This window comes from Scyliorhinus canicula, chromosome 2 (assembly GCF_902713615.1).
Source record: "Scyliorhinus canicula chromosome 2, sScyCan1.1, whole genome shotgun sequence".
Lineage (NCBI taxonomy): Eukaryota > Metazoa > Chordata > Chondrichthyes > Carcharhiniformes > Scyliorhinidae > Scyliorhinus > Scyliorhinus canicula.
Genome location: NC_052147.1, coordinates 242,954,789 through 242,975,553, shown reverse-complemented (window position 1 = coordinate 242,975,553; position 20,765 = coordinate 242,954,789). Strand labels below are relative to the sequence as shown.

Sequence of the window (20,765 nt, the reverse complement as noted above, 5' to 3'; positions counted from 1 at the left end):
CCCTTTCCCCCCCCTCTCACGTATACCCCTCATTTGTCCCCGTTTCCCCTGTTCCTATCCCCATTTACTCTTCTTTCCCCTGTTCCTATCCCCGTTTGCTCTCCCGCCTCTGGATTATCTGGATAGGAACATGAACAGATGGGGTATAGAAGGATACAGGCAGTTGGTCTACGTAGGACAACTGATTGGCACCACTAGCACTGGGAGAGATCATGGACAGCATTAGCTCCATGCAGGCGGGGAAGGCGCCGGGACCGGACGGATTCCCGGCGGACTTCTACAAAAAATTTGCGACAGCGCTGGCCCCGCACCTGCGGGAGATGTTCACAGACTCGCTAGCTAGGGGCACATTGCCACCCACGTTAGCACAGGCCTCAATCTCGCTGATACCTAAGAAAGACAAAGACCCAACGGAATGTGGGTCATACAGACCCATATCTCTGCTGAATGCAGACGCCAAAATACTGGCCAAAATCCTAGCCAAGAGGCTAGAAGACTGTGTACCTGAGGTGGTCACAGAGGACCAGACGGGCTTTGTCAAAGGTAGACAGCTTACCGCGAACATCAGGCGCCTGCTGAACGTGATAATGACCCCCTCCGGGGAGAGAACACAAGAGGTGATCGTCTCCCTGGACGCAGAAAAGGCCTTCGACAGAGTCGAGTGGAAATACCTCATAGAGGTACTGGAGCGGTTCGGGCTTGGAACAGGGTTCACCGCTTGGGTAAAGCTCCTGTACAACGCTCCCATGGCGAGTGTACAGACCAACAATACCAACTCCCAATACTTCCAGCTGCACAGGGGCACCAGACAAGGATGCCCACTGTCCCCACTGCTGTTCGCACTAGCAATCGAACCGCTAGCAATTGCGCTCAGGGCAGCAATAAATTGGAGGGGGATCCGAAGGGGAGGCAGAGAGCACAGAGTCTCACTCTATGCAGACGATCTGCTCCTCTACATCTCGGACCCACAAAGCAGCATGGACGGAATCATCGCGCTCCTGAAAGAGTTTGGAGCCTTCTCGGGCTACAAACTCAACATGAGCAAAAGTGAGATCTCCCCAGTACACCCGCAGGGGGGTGGGGGGGGGGGGGGGGGGGGGGGGGGGGGGGGGGCAGCACTAAAGGGGCTGCCGTTCAATCAAGCCCGACATAAATTCCGCTACCTGGGGATCCAAATAGCCCATGACTGGAAAGGGATCCACAAATGGAACCTCACCAGCCTGACGGAGGAAGTTAAAAAGGACCTGCAAAGATGGAACACACTCCCGCTCTCCCTCACGGGGAGAGTTCAGACGATCAAAATGAACGTACTGCCCAGGTTCCTCTTCCTGTTTAGATCCATTCCGATCTACATCCCCAAGGCCTTTTTCAAAGCGCTGGACAAACTCATCATGGCGTTCGTATGGGGGGGTAAAAATGCTAGGATCCCAAAGAAGGTCTTACAAAAAACAAAAACCAGGGGAGGGCTAGCCCTCCCGAATCTACAATTCTACCACTGGGCAGCAACAGCCGAGCGAGTAAGGGGATGGATCCAGGAGCCAGAGGCTGAGTGGGTGCGTGCGGAGGAGGCCTCCTGCATGGGAACCTCCCTCCGGGCCCTCGCCACGGCAGCACTCCCATCCCCACCCAAAAAACACTCCAGCAGCCCAGTGGTGACAGCCACCCTCCAATCATGGAACCAACTGCGGCAGCAACTTGGCCTGACCAAAATGTCGAACAGGGCTCCCATCTGCAACAACCATAGGTTCACACCAGCACTGACTGACGCCACCTTCAAAAGGTGGAGACAGGACGGGGGGACACTGACAGTCAGGGACCTATACACGGACGACAGGATCGCAACACTGGACGAACTGACAGAGAAATTTCAGCTAGCTGGGGGGAACGAGCTACGGTACCTGCAGCTCAAAACTTCCTACGAAAGGAGACAAGGACGTACCCACAACCGCCACGACAGACACTACTGGAAGACCTACTGGACGCAAGTATCCTAGAGAAAGGGAACTGTAGTGACATGTATGACCGACTGGTAGATAGGGACGACACCGTACTGGACGCAACAAGAAGGAAATGGGAGGACGACCTGGGGATGGAGATAGGGTGGGGACTCTGGAGCGAAGCACTGCATAGGGTCAACTCCACCTCCACGTGCGCAAGGCTCAGCCTGACGCAACTAAAAGTGGTACATAGAGCCCACTTAACAAGAACCCGTATGAGTAGGTTCTTCCCGGAGGTGGAAGACAGATGTGAACGGTGCCAAAGAGGCCCGGCCAACCACGCCCACATGTTCTGGTCTTGCCCCAGACTCGTGGAGTACTGGACAGCCTTCTTCGAGGTTATGTCCAAAGTGGTGGGAGTGAGGGTGGAGCCATGCCCGATAGTGGCGGTCTTCGGGGTTTCAGAACAGCCAGATCTATTCCTGGGGAGGAGGGCGGACGCCCTTGCCTTTGCCTCCCTGATCGCCCGCCGTAGAATCCTGTTTGGCTGGCGGTCAGCAGCACCGCCCAGAGCTGCGGACTGGCTGTCCGACCTCTCGGAATCTCTCCAAATGGAGAAAATCAAATTTGCCATCCGAGGGTCGGACGACGGCTTCCACAGAACGTGGGAGCCATTCATGCAACTGTTCCGGGACCTATTTGTGGCCAACGTACAAGAGGAAGAATAGTCGGGGGAAGGTAGCGGGAGGGGGGGGGGGGGGGGGGGGGGGCTACAGGGTCGGTACGGGGGTTCGATGGCTAGCTAAGGCCCAAAACCAAACTAAATAAACATGTTGAAGGGGGGGGGGGGGGGGGGGGGCGGGCGCAGTTACTACTACGAAGATGCTTACCTGTAAATATGTATGTTAATTTTTGCGTGTTTGTTTGTTTTTTTTGTTCTTTTTCTCTCCTAACAATTTGTAATTTGTTCAATATAAAATATGAAAACTGAATAAAAACATTTATAAAAAAAAAGGACAACTGATTGGCACAGGCTTGGAGGGCAGAAGGGCCTGTTCCTGTGCTGCATTGTTGTTTGCTACAGACCACCATTTGGAAAAATCATCCTTCCAATGCTGCCCTCTGTCTTCTCTGACCAATCCAGTTCTGGATCCAGCCAGTTCATCCCTGACCCCATGTGATATAATCTTTTCCACCAGCCTGCCATGAAGGATCTGATCAAATGCTTTACTAAAGTCCATGTAGACAACATTCACAGACCTTCCCTCGTCAATCATTTTTGTCACCTCCTCAAAAGATTCAATAAAATTGGTGAGAGATGACCTCCCTCGTACAAAACCATGCTGTCTGTCGCTAATAAGACTTCCAAATGTGCATAGATCCTATCTCCGAGAAGCTTTTGCAGCAATTTTACTATCACTGACGTCAAGCTCACTGGCCAATAATTACCCGGATTATACTATAAACAAAGCTTGGGGGAGCCATTCCCTGGTAAATTCTCCATGGCAATACCTCTACCAAAGCCTACTTTGTCAATCAATCGGTACCCTCTACTCAAGCAGTACAAATTGTTGTTCCCTTTGAGATTTGTTATTTTTGTGTCTGTCCTGAAGAGTGCAATACGTTTGATTGTTTTAAGAAGCTTGCATTGCATTACTATTTCCCCGGGCCTATCTCTCTCTCTCTCACCCAGAAATCTCTCAACACTAAACTCCGAGAAATGGCTGGCTATGCTATTATTTTTACGCAAAACCTTTCTGGCTCAAGAATATTAATCTTCCATTGCAGATATCTCGGATGGATTTGTCTTTACAAGTAATGAAGTTGTTTACTGCCCTATCCGCAAGATTGCACGCATTAATATTTCAAAGAAATAATACCAATCATAAAATACAATACAACCACTTTTGTTTTGAACATACTGTATCAATGATAAGAAGGTAGTTAACTCACACTGGAACTATGAATGAAAGATGTTTTGTATTTTTACAACTCTATCTGAAGTCAATTTTAAACTCACCTACTCTGTCCAACCAAAGCCATAAAAAAAAGATGAACACTATCAAATATAGGAGAAGTAGAAGACTATTCAGTTCCTTGAGCGTCTTCCGGCATAATTAGACCATGGATGAGCTCTACATCATCTGCACCAAAGAAACATCTGTTGATTTTGTTTTTAAAAATTTGAAGTGAATCAGCTTCCACAGCCATTTGGGGAACGTTCCCTAGTTCAAGATTTCCATTGGCAAAAAATGGCTCCTGATTTCACTGCTGATTGTCCAGGATCTAATTTTAAGATTGTGGTTCCTTGTTACGAGGAAAGTTTGTCTGTGTAACTGACCAAATACCCATGGGATTTTAAACATCTCAATTGGATCACATTTGACATTCAAGGGAACACAAACAATATTTATGCGACATGTCCTCATTATTTAAATCTTTAAACACCTGCATGGTTGATATGTCCTTCCTGAAGTTTGATATATAAAGCTGGACACAGTGCACCAAGGCTCTGCACAAGTGAAGCATAACTTCCCTTCTTTGGATCCCAGCCCTTTTGAAATAAAGCCGAACATGCGATTCGGCTTTTGGATTGTTTTTTCATCTGTACACCAACTTGTAGTAATTTGTTTACCTAGATACCAAACTCCCTTTAGTACTAGACACTCTAGTTTCCTGCCATGAAAAGTATTTTGATCGTTTTATTTCAAATCCAAAATGGATGACTACAATGCAACCACCTGTCACAATCAATCTGTCTCTGGCCCTTTGTAACCTCCTGCACAGATATTTTCAGCGATTGACACAGAATTAAGACTATATATTAGTCACAACAGCAAAGGAATATGATGCATCACAATTAAAATCAAAGATGGTCAATCATACAGCGATCTATATCTGAAGCAAGTACCTTGTCCAGGGACCATAGATCGAGGGAACTGTGCCATTAATGGAAGGGGTCCTAATCCAGTGCGGACACTTTTTATAGTTGCCATTGATTGCGGTGCCGGAGATTGGGCTGGAGATACAGCAGGACTACCTATCTGTGGACTGCTCTGTTGTAAAGAAAAAGAGTCAATATCAAATTCAATCAAACAAACGGCAAGTAAATTTAACTCACTTACTTCATGAACCCAGAATCTTAAATTTACAAAAAAAGTGGTTTGATGTCCCATGTGCTGAAAAATATTAAATCTTGGCTAAATTAATGGACATGAATTGCAAATCTAATCAGTTAATTACTGGGACAAGCATTCACCATCCAATGCCAATATATCCAGGGGCTTTTCACAGTAACTTCATTGAAGCTTACTTGTGACAATAAGTGATTATTATCAAATGGCAAGATCATGTTCCAGACATTACATCAGGAGGATAACTGTTTGAGTGTGCTTTCCCTGCTCCTTCCTTACACACTTCTCTCCTCAGAGGATCAGTTTGCCATGTGGTGCTTGGGCTAGGGATTGCTCACCATCGGTGCAGAATCCTTCCTTGGCCTCATCTATTGCCCCAAGTGTGGAGAAAATGCGCTGATGACAGAGGTATGCTGGTTCCTAATAATGTGACGGGGGCAGACATTAGGGCGCATGCTTATCCCACAGGCAGAGGCCCAGTCACCTTGCAGAAATTTTTGTATTCACTGCCTAGTTCCTTTAGTTGCCGTGCTCCTCTCATGACTCAGTCAGGGAGGCAACGTCAATGTCGAAATGTTCGAGTTCCTGAGTTATGATAGTGGTGTGATGCTCAGGTCTGTCACTGTTGATCACATGGAATGTGAGGGGACTGAATGGGCCGGTCAAACGGTCCCGCGTGTTCGCGCACCTGAGGGGGCTGAAGGCGGACGTGGCTATGCTTCAGGAGACGCACCTGAAGGTGGCGGATCATGTCAGGTTGAGGAAGGGGTGGGTGGGCCAAGTGTTTCATTCGGGGCTAGATGCAAAAAACCGGAGGGTGGCGATCCTGGTGGGGAAGAGGGTGCCGTTTGAGGTGTTGAGTGTGGTGGCAGACAGCGGCGGGAGGTACGTGATGGTGAGCGGCAAGCTGCAAGGGGAGCGGGTGGTGCTGGTCAATGTATATGCCCCGAATTAGGATGATGCGGGTTTCATGTGGCGCATGGGCTGGATTCCAGATTTGGAGGTGGTTGATTGGCATTTCGTAGGGCTGATTTGCCACAGTGTGTAGCCCATGTTGGCATGGGGTTTACATGGGCATGGGATTTCTTTGGCAAATCAATGTTGGAGTGTTGACTTCCAGCAGACATGAAACCCTTTATTTGCAGAAACGAAGAAACTTGAGCTTGAGTAAAGAACATCTCATTTATCCTTGCCCAACATGGCAGACAGCGCACTTCCTGTCTATTTTGAAGCCTTAGGCAGCCCAATTTCTAGGCATAATAACGTGTTGATATTTTATTTGTTGGCATGTCCCAATATCTCAAGATACCTTATCCAATAAGTTATTGTGGTCAGGAACCATCAGATTCAATCCACAACATGTCCAGAGTCATTTAATCACAGTTGCGGCAGTAACAGTAACACTAGTGTCACTATGCCATATAGTGAAAATTAGGTTATGAAGTGATCTTGCAGGGAGTATTCCATTCCAGATGCCAAGAAAGCACAGTATCAAGGTCAAGTTGGTTGAAAAGTTCATCCATCCTTGCTTTCAAAGCAGAGAAACTGACGCTTGGAGTAACCAACGCTCCAGTGAGATCAGGTCATATCATTACCATTTAATATCATGACTAACACACCATTATTGCCACTTGACCCCACAGCAGAATTCAATTATCTCACACACCATAAATGTATGCAATATTTTTAAGGGGTAATTTTCACCTTCATTGTTTGGTTGCTACCTGGAGTGGATTCTATACAACTGACTTACATTTCCATGGATTTCAATGGACATGAATATCAGTTGGGTTCCATGAATGGCTGCCAATTGCTTCTCCGGTTACTATGCAAGCAATGAGAATTTTATTTAGATGATTTCAATGTCACAAAAGTAGTTCAAAAAGATTGGAGTTGGCATGCAAGGAGAAATTTGGGATAAAACGGGCAGCATTGTGGATAGCACAATCGCTTCACAGCTCCAGGGTCCCAGGTTCGATTCCGGCTTGGGTCACTGTCTACACATCCTCCCCGTGTGTGCGTGGGTTTCCTCCGGTGCTCCGGTTTTCTCCCACAGTCCAAAGATGTGGTCAGGTGAATTGGCCATGCTAAATTGCCCTTAGTGTCCAAAATTGCCCTTCGTGTTGGGTGGGGTTACTGGGTTGTGGGGATAGGGTGGAGGTGTTGACCTTGGGTAGGGTGCTCTTTCCAAGAGCTGGTGTAGACACGATGGGCCGAATGGCCTCCTTATGCACTGCAAATTCTATAATTAAGAGAGGTGGGTCTCAAGGATGGAAAGTCAGCATTTCTACCTGGATTCAAGGTCAATGTGATTCACCTTGCCATGGTTATGAATATCAAAGACAGGTTAATCTGCCAAGATTCAGGAGAGTAGCTACAGGTATCAAGACCATGACGGAATGCAGATGGGAGCTCGTGCTTGAATTGCCAAGACCAAATTCGTGAGGATGTAAAATGAGGCCAGATGATTTGCCGAGCTTTGGTTAGAGGGAGCAGGCTCCACAAAATCTTTAACTGCGAAAAGACAGCCCGAGACACATTTTGCACTGGTTCCAGAAGAATTGAATGTCTACTTAAAGATGGTGTTTTTTTCCGACTGTGATGAAAGTTCTGTTCTGTAGTTTAAATTACAAGTTGACTCCAAAAATAGTATTTAGTCAATCATACTTTTTGTTTGTTACAGTAAACATCTTAAAATGTGAAATCTTGTCATTTGTCCAGCTATTAAACTGGATTTTTGATTTTTTTTCAAGTTATCAGCCTCTATAGGAATCGTAACAAAGAAGATAGCCACAATATTTCTCATTTCTGTTGCATGTAACAGGAAGAAATGAATGAAAACTACAGATATAACTAAACATTCCATACCCTTGAAACTGAAAAAGAGTTGCCTACCTGTGTGGTAATATCTGGATTATTAAATTCCGCAGATTTGTGTCCTCTCTGGTCCACGGTGAAATATTTATTTTGCTTCCACTGTGGTGGAGAATGAGCTCGTGGATGAGGGTTGTTGGGTATGCTAAGCTGCATCATTAGCATGCCACTACCATGTGGTGATACAACGGCTAAACAGTAAAAAAATACACAGAATATGCACAAGTGTTAGTTTGAAGGCATGCACAGTAAAAATAAGAACAAAGAAGGAACCGTTACTAAATCTTGCCCATGATTACATTTTCTTTCTCATGGCACATCATTGACATTAATTGTTCCAGTATATGTTCAAGGCTTACAGATCTGTGGAATTAGAAAAACTTTGATTAAAAAAATGTAAGGTCTGTTAAATAAAACAAAAAAGCTGGAAAAACTCAGAATAGAGCTTGCAGCAGGGGCTGAAAACAATGACTTTGCTCTTCTTGATGTTTAAACTGAAGGAAATTGCCGTTCATCCAATGCTGTATATTGGACAAGCATCTGACAACATAGACACGGTAAAAGGCTCAAGGAGAGGACAGAGCTGTGTTATCAGGATACACATGGAACCTGACACCATCTTTGGATGTTACAGACTCAAGGTAGCATGGAAATGAAAACTAGGAGGGGGCAAAGATAGATTCTCGAGAAACGAGAAATAATGGGACAGGAACAGGAATAAAAGTTAGTGCAGCAATAAAAATCTGAACTAAAATAGTTTTGACGTGCTAAGAAAGCCACCTTCAGATTAAATACCCTGAACATTTCATATTCTACATTATGATGAATTTAATAAGATATGCTAATATTTCTATCAATTGTGTGATTGATGATTTATTACAGCTTGTAAATCCCATCTTAAATTTACTGTTTATAATAATAACAATTCCAAAACAGCAAAACAAAGCAGCACAATTTTAAAGTCATCAAAATACTTTTATCAGTCAGGAGCTGGCAACATTACAGCCACATTGTTTATCAGCTGCTGCAATGTGCCTTAGTGGCACTAGCTGAAAGTTTCATCCGAGCTTTGTAGCTTTGAAAAACAGAAACATAAATAGCTTTTATGAAAGCCACCAAAATTATATCCAATAAACCAAACACTTCTCTCAAATCAATTTAGGGGTACAAAGGCAACAAAGGGGTTTGCTGCCAAGTCAAGTCAACGAAAATGGTGCTCACTTCAAAATACAGCTTGTCCTGCGCAAAAATGCCAGTCAGAAAAAAATTCAGCTATATATTGTGTGTGTGTGTGTGGGGGGGGGGGTCAAATTCAATACCTGATCCCGCCTTCCCCTCCCATATCCCTTGATCACTTCGGCCCCAAGAACGACATCCAATTCCTTCTTGAAAATACACAACGTTTTGGCCTCAACTATCTTCTGGGTCGTGAATTCCACACATTCACTACTCTCTGGGTGAAGAAATTTCTCCTCACCTCAGTCCTAAAAGATTTGCCCCATATGATCAAACTATGACCCCTAGTTCTGGACTACCCCACCATCTGGAAAATTCTTCCTGAATTTACCCTGTCTCATCCTGTTAGAATTTTGTAAATTTCTATGAAATCCCCTCTCACTCTTCTAAACTCCAATGTTAGTCTCTCATGTGACAGTCCCGCCACCCCAGGACTCCGCCTGGTAAGACTTCGCTGCACTCCCTCCATTGCAATAACATCCTTCCACAGATAAGGACACCGAAACTGCACACAATACTCCAGGTGTGGCCTCACCAATGCCCTATAAAATTGCAGTAAAACATCTCTACTCCTATACCCAAATCCTCTCGCTATGAAGGCCGACATGCCATTTGCCTTCTTTACAGCGTGTTGTGTCAGCGACTGATACGAGGACGCCAAGGTTTCGCTAAGTATCCTCTCAATTTACACCCTTTCAAATAATAATCTGCATTCCTATTTTTGTGACTGAAGCAGAAAGCCTCACATTTATCCACATTATACTACATATGCCATGCATGTGCCCACTCACTCAGCCTGTTCAAATCCCACTGAAGCATCTCTGCATCTTCCTCACAGCTCATCCTCCCACCCAACTTTGCATCATCTGCAAATTTGGTGATCGTAAATTTGGTTCCTCATCCAAATCATTAATATATAATGTGAACAGTTGGGGTCCCAGCACAGTCTAAATAAACCACATCCATCAGTTCCCCATGTCAACTCTACTACTTACATCTTCAAAGAATTCCAGTAGAGTTGTCAAGCATGATTTTTCTTTTGTAAATCCATGCTGACTTTGTCCGATTACACCACTGCTTTTCAAATGCTGTGCTATGAAATCCTTGATAATGGACTCCAGCAACTTGCCTACTCCCGACGTTAGGCTCACTGGTTTATAGTTCTATGTTTTCTCTCTACCTCCCTTTTTGAATAACGAGGTTACATTCGCTACCCTCCAATCTGTAGGAACCATTCCAAAGTCCAAAGAATTTTGGAAAATGACCACCAATGAATCTACTATTTCTAGGGCCACTTCCTTAATTACTCAGGAATGAAGATTATCGAACCCTGGAGATTTGTCCGCCTTCAATCCCATTAATTTCCCCCAAACCATTTCTTTATTAATACTAATTTCTTTCAGCTCCTCACTAAAACTTGTGCTTCTCAGAACTTCTGGTACATTATTCATGCCTTCCTTTGTGAAGGCAGAAGTACGAATTTTGTTCCTCAGCTATTTCTTTGTTCCCAGTTATGAATTCCCCCGTTTCTGACGAAAAGGGGCCGACATTAGTTTTTAACCAATCTTTTTCTCTTTACATACCTATAGAAACCTTTGCAGACAGTTTTAAAGTTCCCCGCCAGCTTACTTTCAAATTGTAATTTACCCTCCTTAATCAATCCCATGGTCTGCCTTTGCTGAATTTTAAACTGTATCCAATCCTCAAGTCTATTGCTTTTTCTTGCTAATTTGCATGCCACTTCTTTGAATCTAATAATATCTCGAATTTCCCTTCTAAACCATGGTTTGGCTACAGTTCCCTTTCTACACAATGCCAAATAAGAATAAACTTTTGGAGTTTGTTCTTATTCATTCCTTGAATGCCTGCCATTGTTTATCAGCTGTCCTTCCTTTCAGTAATGTTTCTCACTCGGTCATTGCCAGCTCATGCCTTATATCATCATAGTTATCTTTAATGAGGTTCAGGACCTTGGTCTTAGAATCAACTATCTCACTATTCACCTTGATGAAGAATTCTACTACATTATGATCACTCATCCTCAACGGTTCTCTCACAACTAGATTGCCAACTAATCCTCACATTGCACAACACCCTGTCCACGATAGCCTGTTCCTTTGTTGGATTCAGAACACTATCTGCATACACTCCAGAAATTCCTCCTCTATTGTACTGACTAATTTGAATCACCCAATCTAAATCCAGATTAAAATCATCTATAATCACAATGTTCCTTTATCACATGCATCGCTGATTTCCTGTAATGCTATTACCAACATTACCACTGCAGTTTGGTGGTCTGTCTACCATCCCTACGAATGTTTTTTGCCCTTTATGTTTCTTAACTCCTAAACAGATCCTACATCATCTGTACTAATATCTTTCCTCAATATTGTATCAACATCTTTCATCAACAATGCAACTCCACCATCTTTTCCTTTCTGTCTGTCCTTCCTAAAAACTGAATAGAACATAGAACATAGAACGATACAGCGCAGTACAGGCCCTTCGGCCCTCGATGTTGCACCGACATAGAAAAAAAACTAAAGGCCATCTAACCTACACTATGCCCTTATCATCCATATGCTTTTCCAATAAATTTTTAAATGCCCTCAATGTTGGCGAGTTCACTACTGTTGCAGGTAGGGCATTCCACGGCCTCACCACTCTTTGCGTAAAAAACCCACCTCTGACCTCTGTCCTATATCTATTACCCCTCAATTTAAGGCTATGTCCCCTCGTGCTAGCCACCTCCATCCGCGGGAGAAGGCTCTCGCTGTCCACCCTATCTAACCCTCTGATCATTTTGTATGCCTCTATTAAGTCACCTCTTAACCTTCTTCTCTCTAACGAAAACAACCTCAAGTCCATCAGCCTTTCCTCATAAGATTTTCCCTCCATACCAGGCAACATCCTGGTAAATCTCCTCTGCACCCGTTCCAAAGCTTCCACGTCCTTCCTATAATGAGGCGACCAGAACTGTACGCAATACTCCAAATGCGGCCGTACTAGAGTTTTGTACAACTGCTACATGACCTCATGGCTCCGGAACTCAATCCCTCTACCAATAAAGGCCAACACACCATAGGCCTTCTTCACAACCCTATCAACCTGGGTGGCAACTTTCAGGGATCTATGTACATGGACACCGAGATCCCTCTGCTCATCCACACTACCAAGAATTTTACCATTAGCCAAATATTCCGCATTCCTGTTATTCTTTCCAAAGTGAATCACCTCACACTTCTCCACATTAAACTCCATTTGCCACCTCTCAGCCCAGCTCTGCAGCTTATCTATGTCCCTCTGTAACCTGCAACATCCTTCCGCACTGTCTACAACTCCACCGACTTTAGTGTCGTCTGCAAATTTACTCACCCATCCTTCTGCGCCCTCCTCTAGGTCATTTATAAAAATGACAAACAGCAACGGCCCCAGAACAGATCCTTGTGGTACGCCACTCGTAACTGAACTCCATTCTGAACATTTCCCATCAACTACCACTCTCTGTCTTCTTTCAACTAGCCAATTTCTGATCCACATCTCTAAATCACCCTCAATCCCCAGCCTCCGTATTTTCTGCAATAGCCGAACGTGGGGAACCTTATCAAACGCTTTACTGAAATCCATATACACCACATCAACTGCTCTACCCTCGTCTACCTGTTCAGTCACCTTCTCAAAGAACTCGATAAGGTTTGTGAGGCATGACCTACCCTTCACAAAACCATGCTGACTATCCCTAATCATATTATTCCTATCTAGATGATTATAAATCGTATCTTTTATAATCCTCTCCAAGACCTTACCCACCACAGACGTTAGGCTCACCGGCCTATAGTTACCGGGGTTATCTCTACTCCCCTTCTTGAACAAAGGGACCACATTTGCTATCCTCCAGTCCTCTGGCACTATTCCTGTAGCCAATGATGACCTAAAAATCAAAGCCAAAGGCTCAGCAATCTCTTCCCTGGCTTCCCAGAGAATCCTAGGATAAATCCCATCCGGCCCCGGGGACTTATCTATTTTCACCTTGTCCAGAATTGCCAACACTTCTTCCCTACGCACCTCAATGCCATCTATTCTAATAGCCTGGGTCTCAGCATTCTCCTCCACAATATTATCTTTTTCTTGAGTGAATACTGACGAAAAGTATTCATTTAGTATCTCGCTTATCTCCTCAGCCTCCACACACAACTTCCCACCACTGTCCTTGACTGGCCCTACTCTTACCCTAGTCATTCTTTTATTCCTGACATACCTATAGAAAGCTTTTGGGTTTTCCTTGATCCTACCTGCCAAAGACTTCTCATGTCCCCTCCTTGCTCGTCTCAGCTCTCTCTTTAGATCCTTCCTCGCTTCCTTGTAACTATCAAGCGCCCCAACTGAAACTTCATGCCTCATCTTCACATAGGCCTCCTTCTTCCTCTTAACAAGAGATTCCACTTCTTTGGTAAACCACGGTTCCCTCGCTCGACCCCTTCCTCCCTGCCTGACTGGTACGTACTTATCAAGAACATGCAATAGCTGTTCCTCAATGTTTAGTTCCCATCCTTGATCACCTTGGAACCATGTCTCCATAATCCCAATAATATATCTAGTTACATCTACCTGCGCAACTAATTCATCCATTTTATTTTGAATACTCCGCTCTTCAGATTCAAAATCTGAAGGCTAGTCCTTCCAATGTACCATCCCTTCCCTACTATTTTTTAGTGTTATTATCTGATACAGGCCCTTGATTTTTCTGCGTATCACTTCTCTTATTCTCCTTGCAGCCTTTTTCTGGATTCCCCTTGCTCTCAATCCTTAGTTCGCACCCCACTGCCATATTAGTTTAAACCCTCCCCAATAGCTCGAGCCCTTCACATCATATAAGCCACATGAGTTCCTCGGTTAGTTTTGTTGAACACATGGCTGAAATCTACTTTTCACTCCTATGAAGTACAGATTTTCAAACTGTTCTCCATAAGAGAAATTCCTGGGGATATTTGGAGAGCATCAGATTCCTAAATTTGATTACAAATATCCAACAGGCCAGGTAGCATCTTTGGAGAAACAGAGTTAACATTTCAAGTCAATGACCTTTCATCAGAACTGAGAAAAGTTAAAGACTTAATCGGAAGGGTTGGTTTAGCTCACTCGGCTAAATCGCTGGCTTTTAAAGCAGACCAAGCAGGCCAGCAGCACGGTTCGATTCCCGTACCAGCCTCCCCGGACAGGTGCCGGAATGTGGCGACTAGGGGCTTCTCACAGTAGCTTCGTTGAAGCCTACTCACGACAATAAGCGATTTTCATTTCATTTCAGGAAGAGGTAGGTGGGGCAAGGAAGGTGTTTATGATAAGGTGGAAGACAAAAGAGAATGGTGAAGGGACAGGAAATAAGATGATGTGCCGAGAGCAGGTACTGCTGACAGCAAGCAAAAGTAAGAGTAAAACCGTAACATGCAAAGAAAAGGAAACAAAATAGGCCATCCAAACACCAGGAGTGGAGCATCCCTTTTACCTCTTGTCTGCTCACTGTCCAAGCCCCCAAACCCTCCTCTCTGGTGAAGTAGTGATTCATGTGCACTTCTTTCAATTTAGTACTGTATTTGCCACTCACAATGTACTATCCTCATCATTGGGGAGACCAAACGCAGATTGGGTGACGACTTTGCGGAACTCCTTCATTCAGTCACAAACATTATCCCGAACTTCCAGTTGCCTATAACTTCAATTCTCCAACTTGATTTCACAGTCACATCTCTGTTCTTGGCCTGCTACACTGCTCCAGTAAAGCTCAGTAAAACTGTGAGGAACAGGACTTCATCTTTCGATTAAGGACAATACACACCCTTAACTCTGCTCCTCCGTTCTACTCCCTTTTCTCCGCATTTTTCATTTGTTCTATTTTGGCTTTCAGGCAGAAGCACAAGCAGGTTTCGTCTCTTGCCCCCTCACCATTCCCTTTGGCCAGATTTTCCTTTGTCCTGGTTTGATCCACCCCTTCATCTCAAGATTTTCCAAGTTCTGCTGGAACCTTATTGACTTGAAACAATAACTCAGTTTGTTCCCACAGATGCTGCCTGACTTGCTGAGTATTTCCAGTATTTTCTGTTTTTATTTCAAATACCAGCATCCATAGTATTCTGGTTCGTCTTAGTTTGATTGTTCACTTGTAAATGATTTCAATTATTGCCTGTGTTTTTAAAGAAACCCTTGTAATGTTAGCACCCTTTTCCTTTGCTTTGAAGAAAAAAGGAATGCTTTATAGCCTGGACATTGACGTACCTAACAGCTAGGTTATCAGCGTTCTGCCACTAACTTCTTTTGTCTGCACATGCAATTAAACACCAAATCCAGAAGCTGTTGAGAGATATTATGCTCTGCCACACGGTGCATTGTTGCAGCCCTCATTGACACTGAAATTGTTATAATGGTGGCAAATAGGGGTAGTTGCCCATGAGCTCGATGCTAAACCAGCTGAAAATGTTAGGGCTAGTGCATGGAGAAGTAACGGCGTTTAAAACAGTGTAATCATGAAAAACCTCTCTGGTGCTGAGAAATTAAATTTTGCAAGTGTGAGTTTCATTTCGCTGAAGAGAAAATGAATAGAAATCTTAAAAAAATAAAGCAAAACTCATTCCTCCTCACCTCCAACCCCCCGAGTTTTTCTGTGCTTCTTTTGTTTCTCCCTTAAACCCTAATGTATTCAATCTTATTTTGCTTCCTTGCACATGGTTTCAATTTCCTGTTTCTTGCTTCCTGGTTTAGGCACTGCATAGTTCAATGAGGATTCTTCAAACGGAGTGGTTGAAGAGGCTCGATGTTGCTTGTTCTGTTCAAAGACATCACAGACCCACTATAGAGGGCATTTTCACAGTAACTTCATTGAAGCCTACTTGTGACAATAAGCAATTATTATTATTGTACCGAAACAGATGCCAGATGACTACCCATGAAAAGTCTTACAAGGTAGGCAGCAAAAGCCATTCTCTGGCTAATGAAATGAAAATCCATGCTGGTACTGGTTTGAGCCTTGTGATGACAAATCCAATCTTCTGATCACACTGACACGGATTACCCGAGAGAAGGATGAACAGCACAACTGCAGGGCTGATAACGTACTATACAAGGATAGACATGTAGATTACTACATCGGTTGTCATCTCTTTCAATCAAAGACAAGCACATTCTCATACATCTGATCTACATATTTGTCCTACGGAATGAAATATACTCTGGTAAAGGCACTGTTCAATCTGTGGATTATCATCTCCAGAGCTACCTCCTCCACGGAATACAGTAAATCATGGAACTGGGGGAGCTCTAAGGAACAACAGTAGAAGAGAGAGAACGAAAAAGACAGCAAGAGCTGAAAATAGGTAATATAGAAAAAACAGCAGGGGCTATCAAGAGTAACCAAACATGGTTTTAGAATATTAACTGAGTAGTTAAAATAATATGGGCCCTTTAATCAGATGTGGGTAACATTGCAAACAAAAATGCCAAAATACTAGGATCAGTTGAAGAATTACCTTGTATTATCTTCATAGTAAAGAGAGAAAATATTATATTTGACATCTCAGGTCAACTAGTAATGTATCAAAGGCTGGAAAATGATTACATTTCACAGAAGAAAACCATATTAGAAAACAATGGGTCGAAACGCTGACAAATGCCCATGTTCTGATGCTTTCCCCTCCAGCATTTTAAAGAAAGTAGGTAAGGGAAATAGCAATGCTGTATCCATAACATTTCAAAACTCTTCAATTCAGGAATTATCCCTTCAGATTGGAAAATTGCCAATGTACCTCCATTATTTAAGAAAGCTGAGAAAGAGAAACTGATCAAAGAATTATAGACACGTTAGTCGAAGGTCTGTTGTGAGATAAGTGTTGGAGTCTATAAAGGAAGTTTTTGGAAACTTAAGTAATTTCAGCTGAGAGAACATCAATATGTCTTTGTCAAGGGCATGTCGTATCTAATAAACCGACTTGTATTTCTTGAGAAAGTTACTATAATTTGGGCAAGTGGCTATGGGTAGTTTATATGGATTTCAGAAAGAGACTGTTCACTCAGATTAACGCCCATGAAAGCAAATTATTGACCCGTTTAGGATATTAGTGGTAGAAGACAGTAGGATAATGAGTACATACTCAAATTGGAATGAAGTGGCCCACTAGGGCCTCTGCTGATGTCTCCGCTATTCGCTATATTTATTAATGACGTAGATAATCTAAGACAGCCACATATCCAAGTTTACTGATGACACAAAAAGAAACGGTATAAGACAGTGTAGACAGGAGCATGAAATTATGAAGAAATATCGACAGGTTAAGTGAATGCGCAAAATGTGGCGATGGATTTCAATGCAGGTAACTGGGAGGTCCATTCAGGGCTAAAAATTAAATATTTTCTGCTAGGAGCAGAAGAGGTTGAAAGAGATTTAGGGGTTGATGTTGTTATGGGCCAGGGTTTAAAGAACTCCAAAGTGTACCATGGAGTTCACCTGACCCACAACTGTTAATAGATTGCGGAATGGGGAGCACACAGCCCATTCTACAGGTGTGGTACAGCAGAAATGGAAAAGTATTTTTTAAAGCAAAACAATGTTTATTCTATGAACTCAAGTTAACTTTTTTGAAACATACCGTGAACATTTTAGCAACCATCAATTCAAATACAACCCTCAAAGAATACAACACCAAGTAATCCTTAATAACTTCCCAAACAACATCCAGAAGATAGAACAAAGAACAAAGAAAAGTACAGCACAGGAACAGGCCCTTTGGCCCTCCAAGCCTGCGCCGAACATGTTGCCCATCTAAACTAAAATCTTCTACACTTCTGGCGTCCGTATCCCTCTGTTCCCATCCTATTCTTGTATTTGTTAAGATGCCCCTTAAACGTTACCATCATCCCTGCTTCCACCACCTCCTCCGGCAGCGGGTTCCAGGCACCCACTACCCTCTGTGTAAAAAAACTTGCCTCGCACATCTCCTTTAAACCTTGCCCCTCGCACCTTAAACCTATGCCGCCAAGTAATTGACCCCTCTACCCTGGGAAAAAGTCTCTGACAATCCACTCTGTCTATGCCCCTCATAATTTTGAAGAAACACCTTTCAACAGAAGCACATTAGGTTTACATTCACTACTGAAAACATTTATAATTCTGAATTCACCAAATAATCAGAGATAGTCTTTTCATGGCAGAGAGATCAACAGTACACGTGCTCTGTCTGGCTTCAGCTCCAACACCGAAAACAAAACTCAAACGCACCCTGCAGCAAACAGCCTAAAACAAAAGTAAAAAGCTGACAGGCAGCCCAGCTCCATCCACACTCTGACATCACTGCAGTAATAAACACGCATTTCTTAAAAGGTACTCTCACTAGACATTTATACACAAAACCATTTACAAAAACCCATTTCTTAAAGGTACTCTCACATGACAATGTGCACAGATCACTAAAATGCAGTGATCAAGCAAAAAATTTTTTTTTAAAAATCCAAAAGGCTGATGGAAAGTTAGTTTTTCTTCAGCTACACAAATGCATACATAGTTAAACCCCATCGAGAGTACTGTGAAACGTTCTGGGCACCTCACCTTCCAAGGCTCCTTTCACCAAAATGGAATGTAGCCGCAGATTCGCCCCATGGGTTACCAGGGCTCCATGAGCCAGGCTGATGGATATGGAGCCAAGACGGATGAAAGGATTTAGAACACAGATCTGGCATGGTCTCACTGAATGGTAGAAAAGGTTTGAGGGGCTCAGCAGCCTATTCCACTCAACCTATCCACTTATGACAAGCCCTTCAACCCAGTTTAGTGAACTTTTGGTATACTCCCTTCCAAGGCAAGTGTACCTTTTTTTGATAAGGAGACAAAAATTGCACACACTACTTCCTGAGTAGTTTCACCAAGACTCTATACAATTGTAAGACTTTTTACTCTTATAATCTAAATTCTTCTGTAATGAAATCAAACATATCATTCTCCATTACCATTAAAAGTTGACAGTGGGCACAGAACAGATGGTACTGCGGACATGAAAACTTGACATTGTTACGACTGGTATGGGAGGAATTCATAGTTTGACTTGTCCACTACTCTACAGGTCACACCATTAGTTTAAAAGTTTGAACATAATTTGTACATATGAAAATGGCCAATTGTTTACCTTCGGCACGGTTACCCAGAATAAAAGAGACTTTAACCAGGCTTCTTTTAATAAACAACAAACTTTAGTTTATTATAAAAACAAGCTGGTCAAATAGAAAGACAAAGCTTACTAACATATGGTATGAAAAATTAAAGTACACCAAGTCTTTGAAGATACCCCAAGTCGCTCACTCACACACACAAACTCTTTCAAAAGGTAAAAGTCAATGGTTCAATGGAAACAACAAGATTGCGGAGTCTTTGAAATGACATCCAGGTTATATGGTTGCTCTTGCAGCTCTGATCTGTGAAACAATTGATGACTCTTGCATTGTTTTCAGACAGGCTTGAGGAACACTTGCAGCTATTCCAGCATCTACAGCAACTTAGGAGAAGCTCATATTCACTTCTGGCTGTGGACTGGCTGTGGACTAGCCCTGGACTGCAAAAAGGCTGCTGTCTTCTTTTCACAAAGTAGTTGGTGTCCTCCTGAAAGCAAAACCAACTTTCCAGGAATTATATTTTTCAGGGCCATAAACTACTATGTGACCTAATTTATACAGAGTCCTTCAGGGTCAAGAGGTTTCCGGTTTATTTTAAACTGCTTAATTACCCTTTTGTGTAAAATTATGTTTTTTCCAGGAATAGCGATCAGAGTTCTGCATTAACCTTGTAAGAGATAGTGTCTTTCAAAGCGCATATTCCTCCAGAATATTTAGTCCTTGAAGACCATTTTTATTTATTAAAGTGTTCAGAATAACACCCATATCAGAAGTCAGGCTTTGTGGTGGAAACAAAGGTCATTGTCAAATTTCTGTTCTTACATTGACATTTTAAAATTTGCTACATGTCATGCTCTCCATTTTGGGTAGCACCACTCCATTGTGTCTCTAGGAGGCACATCGGCACAGCTCTTCATCATGGTCATGTTTGTTATTTCACACAAAACTCAAGCTGGGGTCTAAATAGTGATTTCTGAAGGTTTAGCATAATTTCTTGGTTTTTGTGCTCGTCAGTTTATAAAGCCAAAGATCCCATATGTTTTTCAAACAAACATCTCAACTGGCCCTGAATTGTACCATTTAATTTATATAGCCTCTCCTTAGTTTTCCTAACAAAATGCATCACCTCATACTTCTCTGCATTAAATTACATCTGCCCTGTGTCTTCAGATTTTATCCATGCCTTCCTGAAGTCTAGTACAATCCTCCTCACTGATTATTATACTTCCAAATTTCAAGTTATTTGAAATGATGCCATGTGAAGCCTAGGTCATCAATATGCATCAAAAGTACTTTTGGTACAGACACCTGGGGACACCACTGTACATTTCCTTCCAGCCTGAGAAACAACTGTTTATAACTATGTTGCAGGCAACACGGTATCACAAGTGGCTAGCACTGTGGCTTCACAGCTCCAGGGTCCCAGGTTCGATTC

General features: G+C 43.1%; 1 protein-coding gene across 17 annotated transcripts in view; it reads right to left on the bottom strand.

Annotated features, from left to right (window-relative positions):
- LOC119962070 (R3H domain-containing protein 1-like) overlaps positions 1-20,765 on the bottom strand; it is a 189,645-nt gene that overhangs the window by 28,152 nt on the left and 140,728 nt on the right. For 14 of the 17 annotated variants that reach the window (XM_038789903.1, XM_038789908.1, XM_038789907.1 and 11 more), the window contains 2 exons: positions 7,967-8,136; positions 4,849-4,993 (listed from right to left, as the gene is read on the bottom strand). In XM_038789903.1, coding sequence (XP_038645831.1) covers positions 4,849-4,993; positions 7,967-8,136 — 315 coding nt within the window. Of the gene's footprint in view, positions 1-4,848; positions 4,994-7,966; positions 8,137-19,513; positions 19,818-20,765 lie in introns of those variants that run through there. The other 3 variants (XR_005459795.1, XR_005459796.1, XM_038789918.1) reach the window with 3 other exon arrangements.